Source organism: Rhipicephalus microplus, chromosome 3 (assembly GCF_043290135.1).
Source record: "Rhipicephalus microplus isolate Deutch F79 chromosome 3, USDA_Rmic, whole genome shotgun sequence".
Taxonomy (NCBI): Eukaryota; Metazoa; Arthropoda; class Arachnida; order Ixodida; family Ixodidae; genus Rhipicephalus; species Rhipicephalus microplus.
In genome coordinates, this window is record NC_134702.1 from 239,406,088 (window position 1) to 239,420,819 (window position 14,732).

General features: G+C 45.9%; 1 protein-coding gene across 1 annotated transcript; it reads left to right on the forward strand.

The window, feature by feature from the left end:
* The first annotated feature begins 459 nt into the window (after positions 1 to 459).
* On the forward strand, positions 460 to 14,438 carry LOC142803530 (uncharacterized). Its single transcript, XM_075888657.1, has 3 exons — positions 460 to 659; positions 12,176 to 12,445; positions 13,835 to 14,438. Exons 1-3 carry the CDS (start codon positions 526 to 528, stop codon positions 14,172 to 14,174), a joined length of 744 nt encoding a protein of 247 aa, XP_075744772.1. The 5' UTR covers positions 460 to 525; the 3' UTR covers positions 14,175 to 14,438.
* Positions 14,439 to 14,732: the final 294 nt, after the last annotated feature.

A 14,732-nucleotide genomic window follows, 5' to 3' on the forward strand; every position in this document is an offset into this window, starting at 1 on the left:
CTGGGCCCCTAAAGTGAAGTCAGAATATGCTGCAGTGCCCACGTGTCAACTGAGAGAAACAAAAAGAAGCGTTGTTTCGTGAGCTAAATTACAGCGAGACACGGTTTAAGACTAGCCAAAGAACTAAGAGTAACAACAAAAGCTATCTCTATTTCTATTTTGTTTGTCACCACCTCATGAGTGATGGTAGATTGTCAGTCCACATGATTCTGCACCTCCCTTCTAAAAAGTATTTGAGATAGTGAAGATATATTCCTGTCTTGTTCCCTGACGTTAGAAAACAAGGAATTACTTTTAACTGTCTCCATTGTTCCGCTACCGATCTCCCCGATCTTGGGGTTAGTCTCGATGAGTCATGGCTGAAAGAGCCGCATTGTGCGTTATCAGCTGTGCCAGTCATCGTGCCGCCGATGTGCGTGGCCGCGTGCGTACGATATCTGACAATCACGTGCCGTGTCATGGACATCACGACGTACTTATTCAAGTTCACCACCGAGTGCCGGTCTTTTCCTCGCCTGCCGACCCATGCACAAGGCATCAATACTCTCGCTGTGGCTACTCACGATGGGTCCAAATCGCCGTTCCGCTCGTCTACATTCCCGCCCGGAGTCCCAAGAGAACTTCGTTCCGGAGAGACAGTCCGCAAGTGACCGACACCAGTAAGTTATATTTCAGTGTTAGTGCTTATAGAGTGTAAGGTACACTGGACTAGTCAGCCTATCTCGCGAAAGTCGCCCACAGAAGGTACTAATAGAGTTTCTTTGATTGTTTTTTTTTCTTGCTTTTTCTAGAGTGACTAATGAAGAATGATTATGTTTTTAAGGTTTCAGGTTTCAGCTATCTTGTGACAGCATTTGAGTTCAGAAAGAATAGGGATTGGGCGATCTGGTCGGTCATCTCTTCGGCCGAATAATTAGCACAGGAAGGATTACAAAACAAGACAATGTCACAAGCTCTCATCCAGACGTGTTCTTGCGTTGTGTTCGTTTCTGTGCTGTGCATTTGCTTCGCTACAGCATCTGTTGTGCGTGTACAAGAACTTCTTCGGATGAATGTCTCTGTGCATCGTAATCCGCATTTTTTAAATGCAACAGCGTACTTTCCAGTTCAGAGTTAATGTGTGTAGTTTCTTGTCAAAGAGGTATTCTAGAACACATGCTCAATGCAGAACGTTTGAAAACTAAAACTGCCATATTTGATGTTAGGGGGTGTACAAAAGCAGTTTGTAGACTGTCCCTTCGCTATTGCCCCTTTATCAGCTTACGAGAATGTTTATTTTGAAATTAAGGGTTCATTACCAGCGAAAAATGATGGAGGTCTTGCGGCCAAGTAGGAACAAATAGCCTGAAAATTTAGACTTTGCCACCAAGCCAAGCGTCACTTTAAGCGATAGCTCCCGAAGTGCCCCAATAATTTCACAACCACGAGAACAAAGGCGAACCAGAGGGCTCAAAGACGACGACCCACAGCGCAGACAAGGTCCTCAAGGAGCAGCCCGAAGACACAGTCTTATGACGGCACAGATAGGTGCCGTCATAAGGCTGTAGAGAAGGGGCAAGCTAAAAGCTTGTGTATGGCCCACGTTGCGGAATTGGGTAGGATTGAAATCTGCGCAATTCGGTAATGATTCTTAGCCGATTGATTCAAATCATCGCACAAAAAAATCCCATCACTTCCACGGATTGAATGATGATGAGTGAGGCGAAGCGCCCGTCTGTCTGTCTGTCTGTCTGTCTGTCTGTCTGTCTGTCTGTCTGTCTGTCTGTCTGTCTGTCTGTCTGTCTGTCTGTCTGTCTGTCTGTCTGTCTGTCTGTCTGTCTGTCTGTCTGTCCATCCGTCCTGCTGTCCGGCCGTCCATCTACTGAACACTGCAAGTACCACTATCCCGCATCTTTTCGTCGTATATTCATCGTATACAACCGTCGCCATTTAGCGGACATTTACAGAACTAAACGAGAGATCGCTACCTACTACGCACAACGAGGACGCACGACCCAGCTTCGCCCCTAAAACGGATACTGGGAAAACGACGAGCACAACACGAGCGCTAACTTTCAAAGTCAGTGCTCGTACCAGCACTGTGACGTTTCTCGCGTCCTCTCTTGTCAACCGTTACGTTCGCCACGCACACACAAACGTGACGACTCACCAGTGTCCATAGTACTCATTACAATCTTCAATGGGGCTTGACATGACTATACTGGTCGCTTTGAGGTAAGCAATCTCGTGACTAAACAGCGAGAAACCTTTTTATCGACGGCATCACTTTTCTTTAAATTAAGAAACCTAAGGCTTCTTTTTATTTGTCGTGTCTCTTGTAGAAAATTCAAGTCATGCATCGCGTTTATACGAATGTTTGCATTTTTACAGCAAATATTATTGTCTGATTGACCACTACATTCATCAATAACGCATCTGGCCTTATGTAATAGCGGCTTTATTGATGACTGTGCAGTCGACTGTTAAAAATCAAACACACGGTGGGGGGGGGGGGGGGGGAACATAACAAATGACGTTATTCGTGCGCCTAAAACAGTCATGACAAACCTTCAACCAACTGTACTTTGAACAGTCGCCGAAAAGAATGTTAAGAAGTAAATATATGCTTTCGTCTACAGTTGCCGACGTTTTCAATGCACAAAATAATGAAGTTATTTTTTCGCAACTACTTTTTTCATACTTCAGTGGCACTGTTACTTGTGTTTGGGAATACTTTAAAGAATAAGATTATTGATATTTCTTCTTCTGAACTCCTTCTATGATGAGTATTTTCCTCTAACCTAGATAGTATCTCGCAACACCGATAGTGAGGAAATAAAACATGCTCTCTGAAGTAGTCAATGTCACGCTAACAGCGCATTCCCACTTGACAACCGAAGCAAAAACAAAAATGCCAAAGCGGCCGCAAAACCACTTCCGCACGCGTCCGCAGTGAGCGGCGGAAGCGGCATGCTCTCAAAAGAGGTTGCCGGAGCAACATCAGAAGAGGCATAAAAGGTGGTGTAGTTTCTTGACGCTTATTTTCAGCTTCTTTGAGGAAGTAGGCCACATTCACAATATTGTCATTACCGGGACCGTGGTCATGACCTTAGTCAGCGAAATGAGCTGATACAATCTTTGCGCTAATGTCAGGGGGCTCAACGCTCATTTTTTTTTTACAATCCGGACCATCTGGAGCTGTTTGCGAGGCATACCGGGTGGCCTTGCTGAGGAGTATATTGCAGGCTTTGCAGGCGCTGATGTTACATCAAGAGGCCGTCCCTCGGGATTGTCCGGGAGACCCTTCTTGCTCAGTGGAATGTGATCGAGCTCAATGAGTCCGTTTAATCGGTCGGAGTGGCTTCGGTGGGTCGGCGAGAGCATTCATGGCTGCGCTAGGCTGGTGGCTCCCAAGGCTGGTGGCTTGTCAGGCATGGCAGGAGCTGGCATCTTCACATGCACCTGTAGCACAGCTGAAACTGGGGCCCCATCTTCTAATGGATTGGTGGGAGGGTGTCAACGCAGGCCACGTGGGGTGATGGCAAGTTTTATCTCCGAAGGAGGACAGGTTAGCGGGCACCCAAGCTACACCGTGGTGGTGATGTGTCGCAGAGCTCCCATCTGCGGTGGAGCTTAGGTCGACAGGATAGGGCCAGGGGCATGAAAAAGCGGTCAAAACACATAGGTCAACCTGGCACACCATTCAGGCCAAGATTGTCAATTAACACCTTGCAGTTGCGCCAGGCTTTGGCAGTATCGCGAAGGCGGTAGATAGCCACTAGCCATTTGCAACGGTCCGGCCAGGCATTATGGGTGCCGATAGCATTAACCGTTTCAATCTGCAGAATCATTGAATCTTCAAAACTCCGGTAGTTCCAAAGCTACTACTAATAGTAGTTGGACGGGCAAGGATTGAGAAGTTCGCATGACAAAATGGTCTAGCTTCTGGGCAAGCAAGGACGTCGCCCGCATGACGTTCGTTGGTCGGTGAAATCAGGAGCCGAAGGAACTAGGGGCAATGACTGCGGAGAAGTCAAGGGTCATGCTTCTCAGGCTGACCGTCAAGACCCCGCAGTTAGAAGGTGTGAAGCTCTCTGAAGTTCTTGGCCCAAGCGCACGGCTTTTCTGATGACTCCCGCTGCATCCTTCGGTAAGCCATCTGGATGACTATTGACGGCAGCCGCGAAATAGGCTGTCATCGCAGCAATCAGCGCAGCAGTGTGATCAATCACTGCGTCGTGGTGAGAGCACCGTCGAGTCACCGAAGAGGACTGGACGCCTTCTCCGGATGGTGCTTGAAGCACTGGCAGGCCAGCGAATGACGATAACGCTTCTACACCATCTTCGGCCAACAGAGCTTCCTGCGAAGGCCGGCTAGCGGTTGTCCTGCCCGACGAAGCGAGGATGGTGTTCCTGGACTGAGGGCTCCCCGAGGCCGAACACGCACGAGCACAGTCGATTTCTGCCTTGAGGCTTTGTTTCCAATGACTGCGCCATTGTAACGATACAGATTAGCACAACACCTGATGGTTGAATATTTGATTGATATGTGGGGTTTAACGTCCCAAAACCACCATATCATTATGAGAGACGCAACGCCTGATCGTTGAGTGGTTGTGTTATCTGGCTTCGTTCTCGTCACCTTCCTGGTCCAGCCTAGCACGCACCTGTGCCCCAGCAGTGCTGTCATTCGAGAAGAAGAAAAGAAACAAATATGTTTGAGTAACATCGCCATACAAGCTCAACGTAATTAAACTGTTTATTTTACACAGGCATAAATGGATAAGTGTTTACAACACTCATCAACTACGTTAAAATGAAGATTGCATATGCGTAATTATGGGAGCATATACATGCTTCAAGAGAAATTTGGCTTATTTCAGAAGCCCTTTACCTAAAGCTATCATCAAAAAGGAGTAAGAATAAGAGCACTTTATTTACAGTAAGCACACCACTGAGCTCACTGCCGGGGCAAGGACTAAAGGCATTCAGCCTCGCAAATGCCCCAGTCCCTCCGCATTTCGTGTTAAGCTTCGATATGAGCACAGACAGAAACAGACAAAAATCAATACATTAGTTAAATAGAAATCAAATACAAGTTGCTTGCAATTATACGTAGAGAATTCACACAAAAGCAAGGATAAAAAGTTTGCATAGCACATTTGCAAAATTAGCCATCACTTACGCGGAGATACATAACCAAGTGAAATTGAGAAATAAAACTAAACACCGTGGAACACAAAGTGCATATGGATGCACCGAGAATAAACTGTACAATAGTACGGTCAAAATACACATTATGGAATGATTTCAGGATTGGTCGCGGCATGAAACTCCAGTTATTTGTTTTAATAATGTGTGCCAGTGGCTAGTAACAACTTTTTTTGTTTCTAAAAGGCTGCTTTGCTAGCCTTAAAGTTCAATTTATTTGCTGGGCATCTATCACGTGAGATGTTTGGTACGCAACACTTTCTTTTCCATATTTGGTCCTTGTTCTAGGTGCTCGCTTCTTTTGTTCTCGCAAATTGTACTGTAATGTTTTGGTACAACTTTCTTCGTATAACTTCTCCTCTTTATTTAACTGCAGAAATTTGAAGTATTATCAGTTTGAACCGCCCTGAGCATGAAATGCTCAATAAATAATGGAGCAGTTTGCAAGTCCTGTATGTTATCTATGCATTTTTCAAAACAACGCAGTATTTTGTTTAGTATAGTTATTAGCCTCTTTTGGTAATTTCTTTGCGACGTTATACCCAAAACGAGCATCCCACAAGTCCCTTTCTTCTAAAGAAACAGCCGACTATTCGTGTCAGTGTTGTTATTAAATGGTTCGCATGTATGTTCTAATTTAACTCTTCCTGAAACCACACGCCAAGATGTTTTTGTTCACTAACGTGTGCGATGCAATATCCTTCAACTTTTACAGTTATGTTACTGATATGGGTTTGCTTAGAGGTCGGAATATCATACAGCTTGTTTTTTTTTTCACAATCAAGTGCAATCAATTCTTCTTTAACTAATTTGAAAGATGACTTAGGTGATTATTTACACTTACTTCAAGTGACACGAAGTTGTCCGAGGTAATGAGCACATTCCTATCGTCAGCGTACATAATAGGTTCACGGGATTAAAGAATGTCGATATTATCATTAACATAAGTAGGGAACAATACTGGTCCCAGTATGGACCCTTGGGGCACTCCATAGTTTACTTTTATTTTTGTAGATATTCTATTGTTGATTTGCACAAATTCGTAGAGGTCTTTCAAGTGACTTTTTACAAACTGTAATGCTACACCACACAATTCATACCTGGATAATTTTATAATCAATAGTCTGAATTGCATGGAGTCAAACGCCTTCTAAAAATCAAGAAAAAAGTATGTTTTTGAATTTTCTATATTTTTGATTACCTTATTTCTAATATACAGCAGCGCTTGTTCAGTTGACTTTTTTTTTTTGAAAACCATGCTGACGTTTTGTTTTAATTTGACGCCTAAAAAAGACGAAAATCTATCAAAAATTACCCCTTCAAAATTTTTTGATATTATCAGGAGCACAGATATGACTCTATAGTTCACTGGAATATTTATATAACCACCTTTATAACCTTCGATCACTTTTGCCACCTTTAACTGCTCAAGAAATACGCCATTAGTGAGGGTGAGGTTGATAATATAAGCCAAAACTTAAGCAATTAGTGGTGATATCAACTTCAATTCGAAAGAACCTATTTTATCTATTCCTAACGCAACATTATTTTTAAGCTTAGCGATTAAGTTTTCTACTTCAGCCGAATGTGTTGGTAAGCAAAAAAAATCGAATGGGGCATAGTAGCCTCCTCAGAGGTTGGAGCATTATCTCTATTTACTCCTGTTCAAACGTAGATGTGGTGTTCGCGATAGCACACCTGATAACCGAACTGTCGTTAGTGCGCATGCGCCCACTAGTGCTTAAATGGTAACGCTCAAAGCACTGTCCTCCAGTCCCGTGATGTAACCCCAGTCGTACGCTTCGGCAATAAACGCTGTTGTTTGCCCGTTGGACCCTTGGCCTTGTCAGTCCCTGGACGAGATCCAACACTGGCGACGGGGATGGGATGAAAAATGAAGAGTAGCGAGCAGTGTGGTGAAGAAGCGACAATGCGGTCTGGTGAGCAGCTGGGCCAGATGGTGAGCAGAGGGCAGCTGGGCCAGATGGAGTCATTCGACGTTACTGCAAGCGACTGGACGGCATACAAGGAGAGGTTGACCTCTTTTCTGATTGTCAACAAGGTTCCCGACAGCGACAAGGTACACGCATTCCTCAGCATCATCGGACCGCGTACGTATGGGTTGCTGAAGTCGTTGGCTGCACCGGACCTACCATCGGGAAAAAGTTTCGAGCAACTGAAGAGCCTCTTGGATGCACATCTTGCCCCAAAGCCGTCCATAATCGGGGAACGAGCAAAGTTTTACCGCAGAGCACAGCACGAAGGCGAGTCTCTGCCCGAATATGTTGCTGAACTTCGGAAGTTGTCCCAGAGTTGTCAGTTTGGAGCAAATTTGGACGAAGCGCTGCGGGATCGTTTTGTCTGTGGACTACTGCGAGAGGACGTGCAGCGAGTACTCTTTACCGAGGACGACAAACTGACGTTCCCGAAAGCAGTCGAGCGCGCCCTGGCCATGGAAGCGGCCCGGAAGAATGTTGCCGAGACTAGAGTCGTAGAGTCAGTGGCCACACAGCTGCACAAAATGGAGGGAGAATGCAATTATGACCCTGCTGATTTGTACGAGGCGCAAGCGATTTCCGGTAAGCAGCGACCGGCTTGTTATCGCTGCGGTTCTCCGAGCCACACTCATTCAGTATGCCCTCACGTTAATAATACGTGCTATAAGTGTGGAAAGAAAGGGCATATTCAAAGGGCCTGTCGCAGCAACGGGCAATATTGTGGCGGGTATCAGCAGAAACGGAGAGTGAAAACGCTGAAAGTGGTCACGCAGGTGCCACCCATAGGCGTTTCGGAACAAGTGGCGTCCGGCCGCACTCCTATTTTTGTTGGACTGAAAATAGATGGAGCACTGGTGGAAATGGAACTTGACACGGGAGCCGCGGTGTCTATCATGCCTTACAAGCAGTTCAAGCAGCAGTTCCCTTCAGCCAGATGCGGACCAACAGACATCGTCCTGCGCACCTATACCGGAGCACTCGTCCAACCTTGCGGCGTGGCGGTCGTCAAGGTGCAGCACGGGGAACAGACGGCGAAACTACCACTCTACCTCGTCGATCAAGCAGGACCACCACTGCTAGGGCGTGAATGGCTGCGCACAGTACGGCTAAACTGGAACCAGATTTGGGGCCTCAACCACGTCTCAAGGTCAGTGTTCGACTTGTCCTCGCGAACGAAGGAAAGGCTAGAATCGTTGCTCGAAAAATACAAAATGCTGTTTAAGGATGAGCTAGGGGCTATCACAGACGAAAGGGCCGAGCTGTTCTTCAAAGCCGATCACCGGCCGAGGTTCCTGAAGGCACGCAATGTGCCATTCGCACTGCAGTCAGCAGTAGAAGCAGAGATAGAAAAATTGGTGCAGCTGGGAATACTCACACCCGTGAATACATCAGAATATGCCACGCCCGCCGTGCCAGTGATAAAAAAAGATGGAAGCATACGTCTCTGTGGGGATTATAAGACAACGATAAACCCCTCTCTGGACATCACACACTACCCGCTACCTAAAATTGATGACCTATTAGCTGCGTTGGCCGGGGGAATGCACTTTAGTAAGATCGACCTTAACAGGGCATACCAACAAGTACTCATGTCAGAAGAGTCGAAGAAGTACTTGACTTTGAACACGCGGAAAGGGCTGTTTGCAGTCAACAGGCTACCTTTCGGAATAGCGTCAGCACCAGGTATTTTTCAGAAAATAATGGACACAATGCTGAAGGGCCTAAACGGAGTTTGTTGTTATCTCGATGACATCTTAGTCACAGGAAGAAACGCTGAAGAACACCTGGTAAACCTAGACGCACTCTTGAAACGGTTGCTGGAGCGAGGCGTCAAAATAAAGAAAGAAAAATGCGCGTTCTTTCAAAATGAGCTCTGTTACCTGGGGCACAAAATTACTGCAGCAGGAATATCTGCGTCACCAGAGAAAATTGAAGCAGTCATAAACGCTGCCGCACCGACAAACAAGCAGCAACTGCAGTCCTTCCTGGGTGTCGTTAATTATTATGGAAAGTTTGTGCCTAATCTTTCAACAATGGCTGTGCCTTTTTACCAGCTTTTACGGAAAGACGCTCCTTGGTGTTGGGACGACTGCTGCCGAGACGCGTTCAACGAAGTTAAAAGAATGCTGTCATCGCCGCAGGTGCTGGCCCACTACGACCCGGATAGGCCATTAAAGCTGGCCTGTGACGCATCGCAGTATGGGGTAGGTGCAGTGCTCTCCCATGTTTTTGAGGACGGGAAGTCTAGGCCAGTTGCTTTTGCTTCGCGCACGCTTTCCGAGGCAGAGAAGAAATATAGCCAGCTTGAAAAAGAGGCGCTGGCCATAATCTTTGGCATAAAAAAGTTTCACTGTTATATTTATGGCCGCGCATTCACTTTAATCACTGATCATAAACCCTTACAGCAAATTTTGGGGCCAACAACAGGTATTCCGCCTATCGCGGCTGCGCGCCTACAGCGGTGGGCTGTGACGTTGTCGGCATACAGATACGACCTTCTTTTTAGAAAATCAGCCGATAACGCAGAAGCCGATTTTTGCTCCCGTTTGCCGCTACCATGTGTGAAAGACGAAACGCAGGAGTCGGAAGAGACTTTCTATTCATTGCGGCTGGCCTCCCTACCAGTGTCGAGCAAAGGAATTGCCCATGCCACAGAGCAGGATAACGATCTGGCGAAAGTAAAAGAGTGCATAAGCACAGGCTGGCCAATATTTGTCAATGACCATAGACTGAAACAATACTTCGCCAGACGCAATCAACTGACATTGCATGGAGGATGCATTTTGCTGGGAACGCGGGTAGTCATTCCCGCAAAGCTGCAGAGAGCAGTTCTGGCCGAATTACACGAGGGTCACCCAGGTATAGTTCGCAGCAAGGCGCTTGCGCGTAGTTACGTCTGGTGGCCGTCCATCGAGGGGGACCTTGAGCGTATGGTGCAGTCATGTACAGATTGCCAAGAACAGCGCAGTGCCCCTTGCAAAGCTCCGTTGCACCCTTGGGCCTGGCCCTCAGCGCCGTGGCAGCGCATACATATAGATTTTGCAGGACCATTTCAACAGTCAATGTTTCTTATAGTGGTCGATGCGCACTCGAAGTGGCCCGAAGTTTTTATGATGCGTTCAACTACTGCAGATGCAACAATTGAGTGCTTACGAGATGTTTTCGCTCGTTTTGGGTTCCCTGAGACAATCGTGTCGGATAACGGCCCACAGTTCACGTCAGAGGAGTTCAAGCAGTTTGTAAGGGAGATGGGTTGCCGACACGTGCAAACAGCCCCCTACAATCCCAGCACCAATGGACTTGCGGAGCGTTTCGTACAGACCCTGAAGAACGCGCTAAAAAAGGATGACGTGCATCAACCTATGAAGGTAAAGCTCAACAAGTTTCTGCTCGCTTATCGCAACACGCCCCACGCTACGACACACGAGGCACCAGCCAACTTGTTGTTGGGGCGACGTTTGCGCACCCGCCTCGATGTACTCAAACCCGCCGTGGGGGAAAGGGTGGCTTACAATCAGTTCAGACAGACGGTGAACCGACAGTGTCGTGTGCGTGACGTGAGTGTTGGTGATCATGTACTTGCACGAAATTACAGGGGACAGCCCAAATGGGTACCAGCTGTGGTGATGGCTCAAAGTGGACCAGTGTCTTTCAGGGTACGAGCGTCGACATCTTCAGGATGCTTCGAGTGGCGGCGCCACAAGAACCAGCTACTTCAAGGCACGGCAGGGCTTGCCGAAGACGTCGCGCAAGACGACGGTTTCTCCGTGTGGCCACAGAGTGACACCGAACCGGAGCCAGCACCTTCATTGCCTGCAGCTAGGGTTTCGCCTTCACCACCGACGTTGCTGACAGACACTTCTCGAGGCGACCTGGATCGGCGCTACCCGCTACGAAATCGCCGACCGCCTGATTGGTTCTGAGAGGGAACGTGAACTATTAGCTTCCGAATAAAAGCAGAGGAAGTGTGGTGTTCGCGATAGCACACCTGATAACCGAACTGTCGTTAGTGCGCATGCGCCCACTAGTGCTTAAATGGTAACGCTCAAAGCACTGTCCTCCAGTCCCGTGATGTAACCCCAGTCGTACGCTTCGGCAATAAACGCTGTTGTTTGCCCGTTGGACCCTTGGCCTTGTCAGTCCCTGGACGAGATCCAACAGTAGAAGCTTGCAATTATGAAGTGTTTATTCTTAAAATTGTCCAACCTTTCACCATTTAATGTCTCACTATTAATTGTTAGGTCCTTTGTCCTATATCGTTCCTTATTTCAGTTAATAAGCCCATTTTTGACCTCCCGTATTATGCTGTGATCATCGTGGATTCTTTCGAATAATTCTTCGTAGTAGTTCGTTTTAGCTTCCCGCATTTCTTAATTTAAGACATCTCTGTTTTTCTTACATTATTTAGGCACCTGTGTTCCACGAACGGATGGAATCATGGTACAACTTCTTCTTTACTTGAATGCGCCCGTAAAGATAGCAGTTTATCCAAGGCTTCCTACATTTTTTTGTATCTATCATGTGAGTGTTCCGAAGTGGTAATTCTGCATCATAATTAGTACTCAACAGACACAGGAATGTGTAATAAGCACTATAAAGTTTGTTTGTAGTGCCTATACACAGTGGTTCAGTCAATGTCCTGAACTAAATGAACAAAATGTACCTGGCTTTTTGTATTTTAAGTCCATGAAAGGATAACTCAGTATTTTGACAAATTTTCGAAATCAGTCGTGCAAGAAAAAAGGTGGACATGTGATCACTTAATTCATAGGACAGTACACTGGTTTTTATACAGCTACCGAGATTATCTATATTTAAATTTAGCCCGTGACAGTTTTATAAATACAGCATCCTTTAACTCCTTTAAAAAGGCATTGTGGAGGAAAAGAATGTTCGCATTTATTACCTGCGATATCACCTATACGAAAAGAGTAAGAGGTACTAAGAGCGCTAAATAAATCTCGTTTATTCGCTTGCATTTTTCTCAGGCAGGCGGTACCGGAGGCGAGAACTTCTTCGAACAAACGACTACGTCGATGTGACCTGTGCAGTTACACAAGTAATAGGACGTCGAATGTTATTAGACACATAGAAAAACTTCACGATGAGCTGCAAGAAACAGAGTACTGCTGTAACAAGGAGTTCACAACGCGCCACGATTTCATCAAACACAGGGAGGAGGTGCACCCCGACGGCGATTACGTCTGCTCAGTGGATGGGTGCGCGAAGTCTTTCGCGAAAAGGTCTCTGCTGGAAAGGTAAGCTAAAATGCATTTTGTATAAACGACGTTGGCATTGTGTTCATCATTCCACTTGGTTGTGTGTTAATTACAGGCCTAAACAGTTATTCTTTTATTGACTGCTCATTCCCGATCAGCTCATCACTATGGAAATGGGGCGCAAGATATCTAGTATTTTATGTTGCTGAATGAAGAGTTTTTCACTCATGTTCCTTCAGAATGTATATAACAGCGGAATGACATGCTTGTAAAGCAGATCAGTATGTTTTTCTGCAATGATGATAATATAATAGTTGTAATCACAATAACAACAATACAATATAATATTACATATGGAGATTTAAGTGCCGAAACCACAATATAGTTAAAAGGCATATCATAGCGGTGGCCTGCAGAAATTTTCAACACCCGGTGTTCTTTAATGAGCACTGAGATACCACAGCGCCGAGGCCCCTGGCTGTTCGCCTCTATTGAAATGCGATCGTTGCAGCCGGGGTGGATCAGCGACTTTCAGATGAGCAACCACTCACCATATACAGACCTCACCACCTCGTATTTGCAACGAATGGATACAAAGTTACATGCAGCGTACAGCTTGGTGCCAGTCTGACAGCTTCAGTAATATTAGTGCTAGCCTGACTTCTCGGCACAGATTATATGGCAACATATTCCTTATACCATTACTGTGAATGGCGAGGCTTTGCAATTTTTTTTACTTGTCTACTTGCGAAAGATTCTTCCATGATAATTATAAATATGCTACCAAAAGTTCCGGTGTCTTTCCCAGAGTAATAATATTCTTCCCATCAGTGGAATGGCCCGAATGATTACAGTTATCGTGACAATCTTGTGCCCCTTTCCACGACCAAGCTTTTTTCTGATATAAACAATAGTGTTGACTCGCCATTTCGAGGCTGTAACCATGCCACACCATGCCATAAGTGTGTGTTATGGCAGATAAATATGAATGCACATGTGTAATGTTTCTTTTTCTAGTTCAGTAGAGCAGGCTTAAGTAAGAGGAGAAACGCTTTATTCACTTATAGCAAATTCAACCAGTGCACGACACATACATCATTTTTATGTCAGTGCTACGGGGATAAAATAGGAGAACATGAGGCAAGAATAGCGACTGTAAAATGAAATATAGTGGGTAAATATCAGTTCTGAGCGGCAGGTCCAGCAAAGTCGATTAAAAGTCGTAAACAAGAAATGGCCACCCGAAGAGAAGAGCTGTTTATGAGGCACAATCCTTATACCTATGCTGTTGTAGGTTGAATAAAATGTCTGCAGCTTATTTTATCAAGTTCTGCACTTAAATAAAATGCTTTGAGAATAGCAAAACGTGATTGCCTGACCGAGCAACTCCTGATTTCGTTATCCTCTCCAAATGGTTGTATTTTCCAGGCACATCAAGGCACACAGGAAGGAGTTTACACACATCTGCAAGCCCTGCAAATATGAAACAGTAATATACAGCAACTTCCAGCGCCATAGAATATCAGCCCGATGCCTAAAGAAACGTGAAATCTCGCCCACGGAAGTTGCTGAAGAAGATAAAGAGCGCGAATCCGTGCAGGAACAGCCACAGCTGAAACACGAAGTAAACCATCGAAGTCGGTGGGAATACGATGCTGCTTTAGCGTTACTTTTGCTTCACGAGTCACTAAACCAACGCGAAAGCGAAGCCGTTGATGGGCTGATTGATCTTCACGACCGCTGTTTGACAGAGTGCACCGCTTCATAAACGCTTGAAGCTAAGCTTTTTGGGATGCGCAATTTTTCTGACTTTCGCGTTTCATTTTCTTAATCAGTGCTTTCGGCAGATTCCCGCTGAAGTGGTTCCTGAAGATGTGTCCGTAATTTACGCTGAAAAATTCCCGGCAGTGCATCCTTATGGCCACTGCACTTTTGGTATACGAGTGCTAACTATCACATTACGTCACGTTACAGTCACGAGGCGAAGTTTAAGTTTTCAGCATTATTATGATTACCTATGCCCATCCAAAACTATAAGAAGCCAGCTCCCAGGAATAATGGCGGTGCGTCATGCCGGGGCGTAGCCTACCCAGAAACTTTTTTCTGGGGGGGGGGGGGTGAAATTCACCCTGGCTGACGGAGAGGAGAGAAGGGGGAGCACAGGCATCAGCTTCCTTCTGTGCCGTGACTATCAGAGGTGGTTTGAGCAGTTTGTGTAGATGTATATTAAAGTTATAAGACCCCCCCCCCTACCCATATGTGTATGCCTGTGAAAAGAGTCAGTAGAAGTCAAGTAAACGCAGTAAAATTGATTAAACGACAGGTA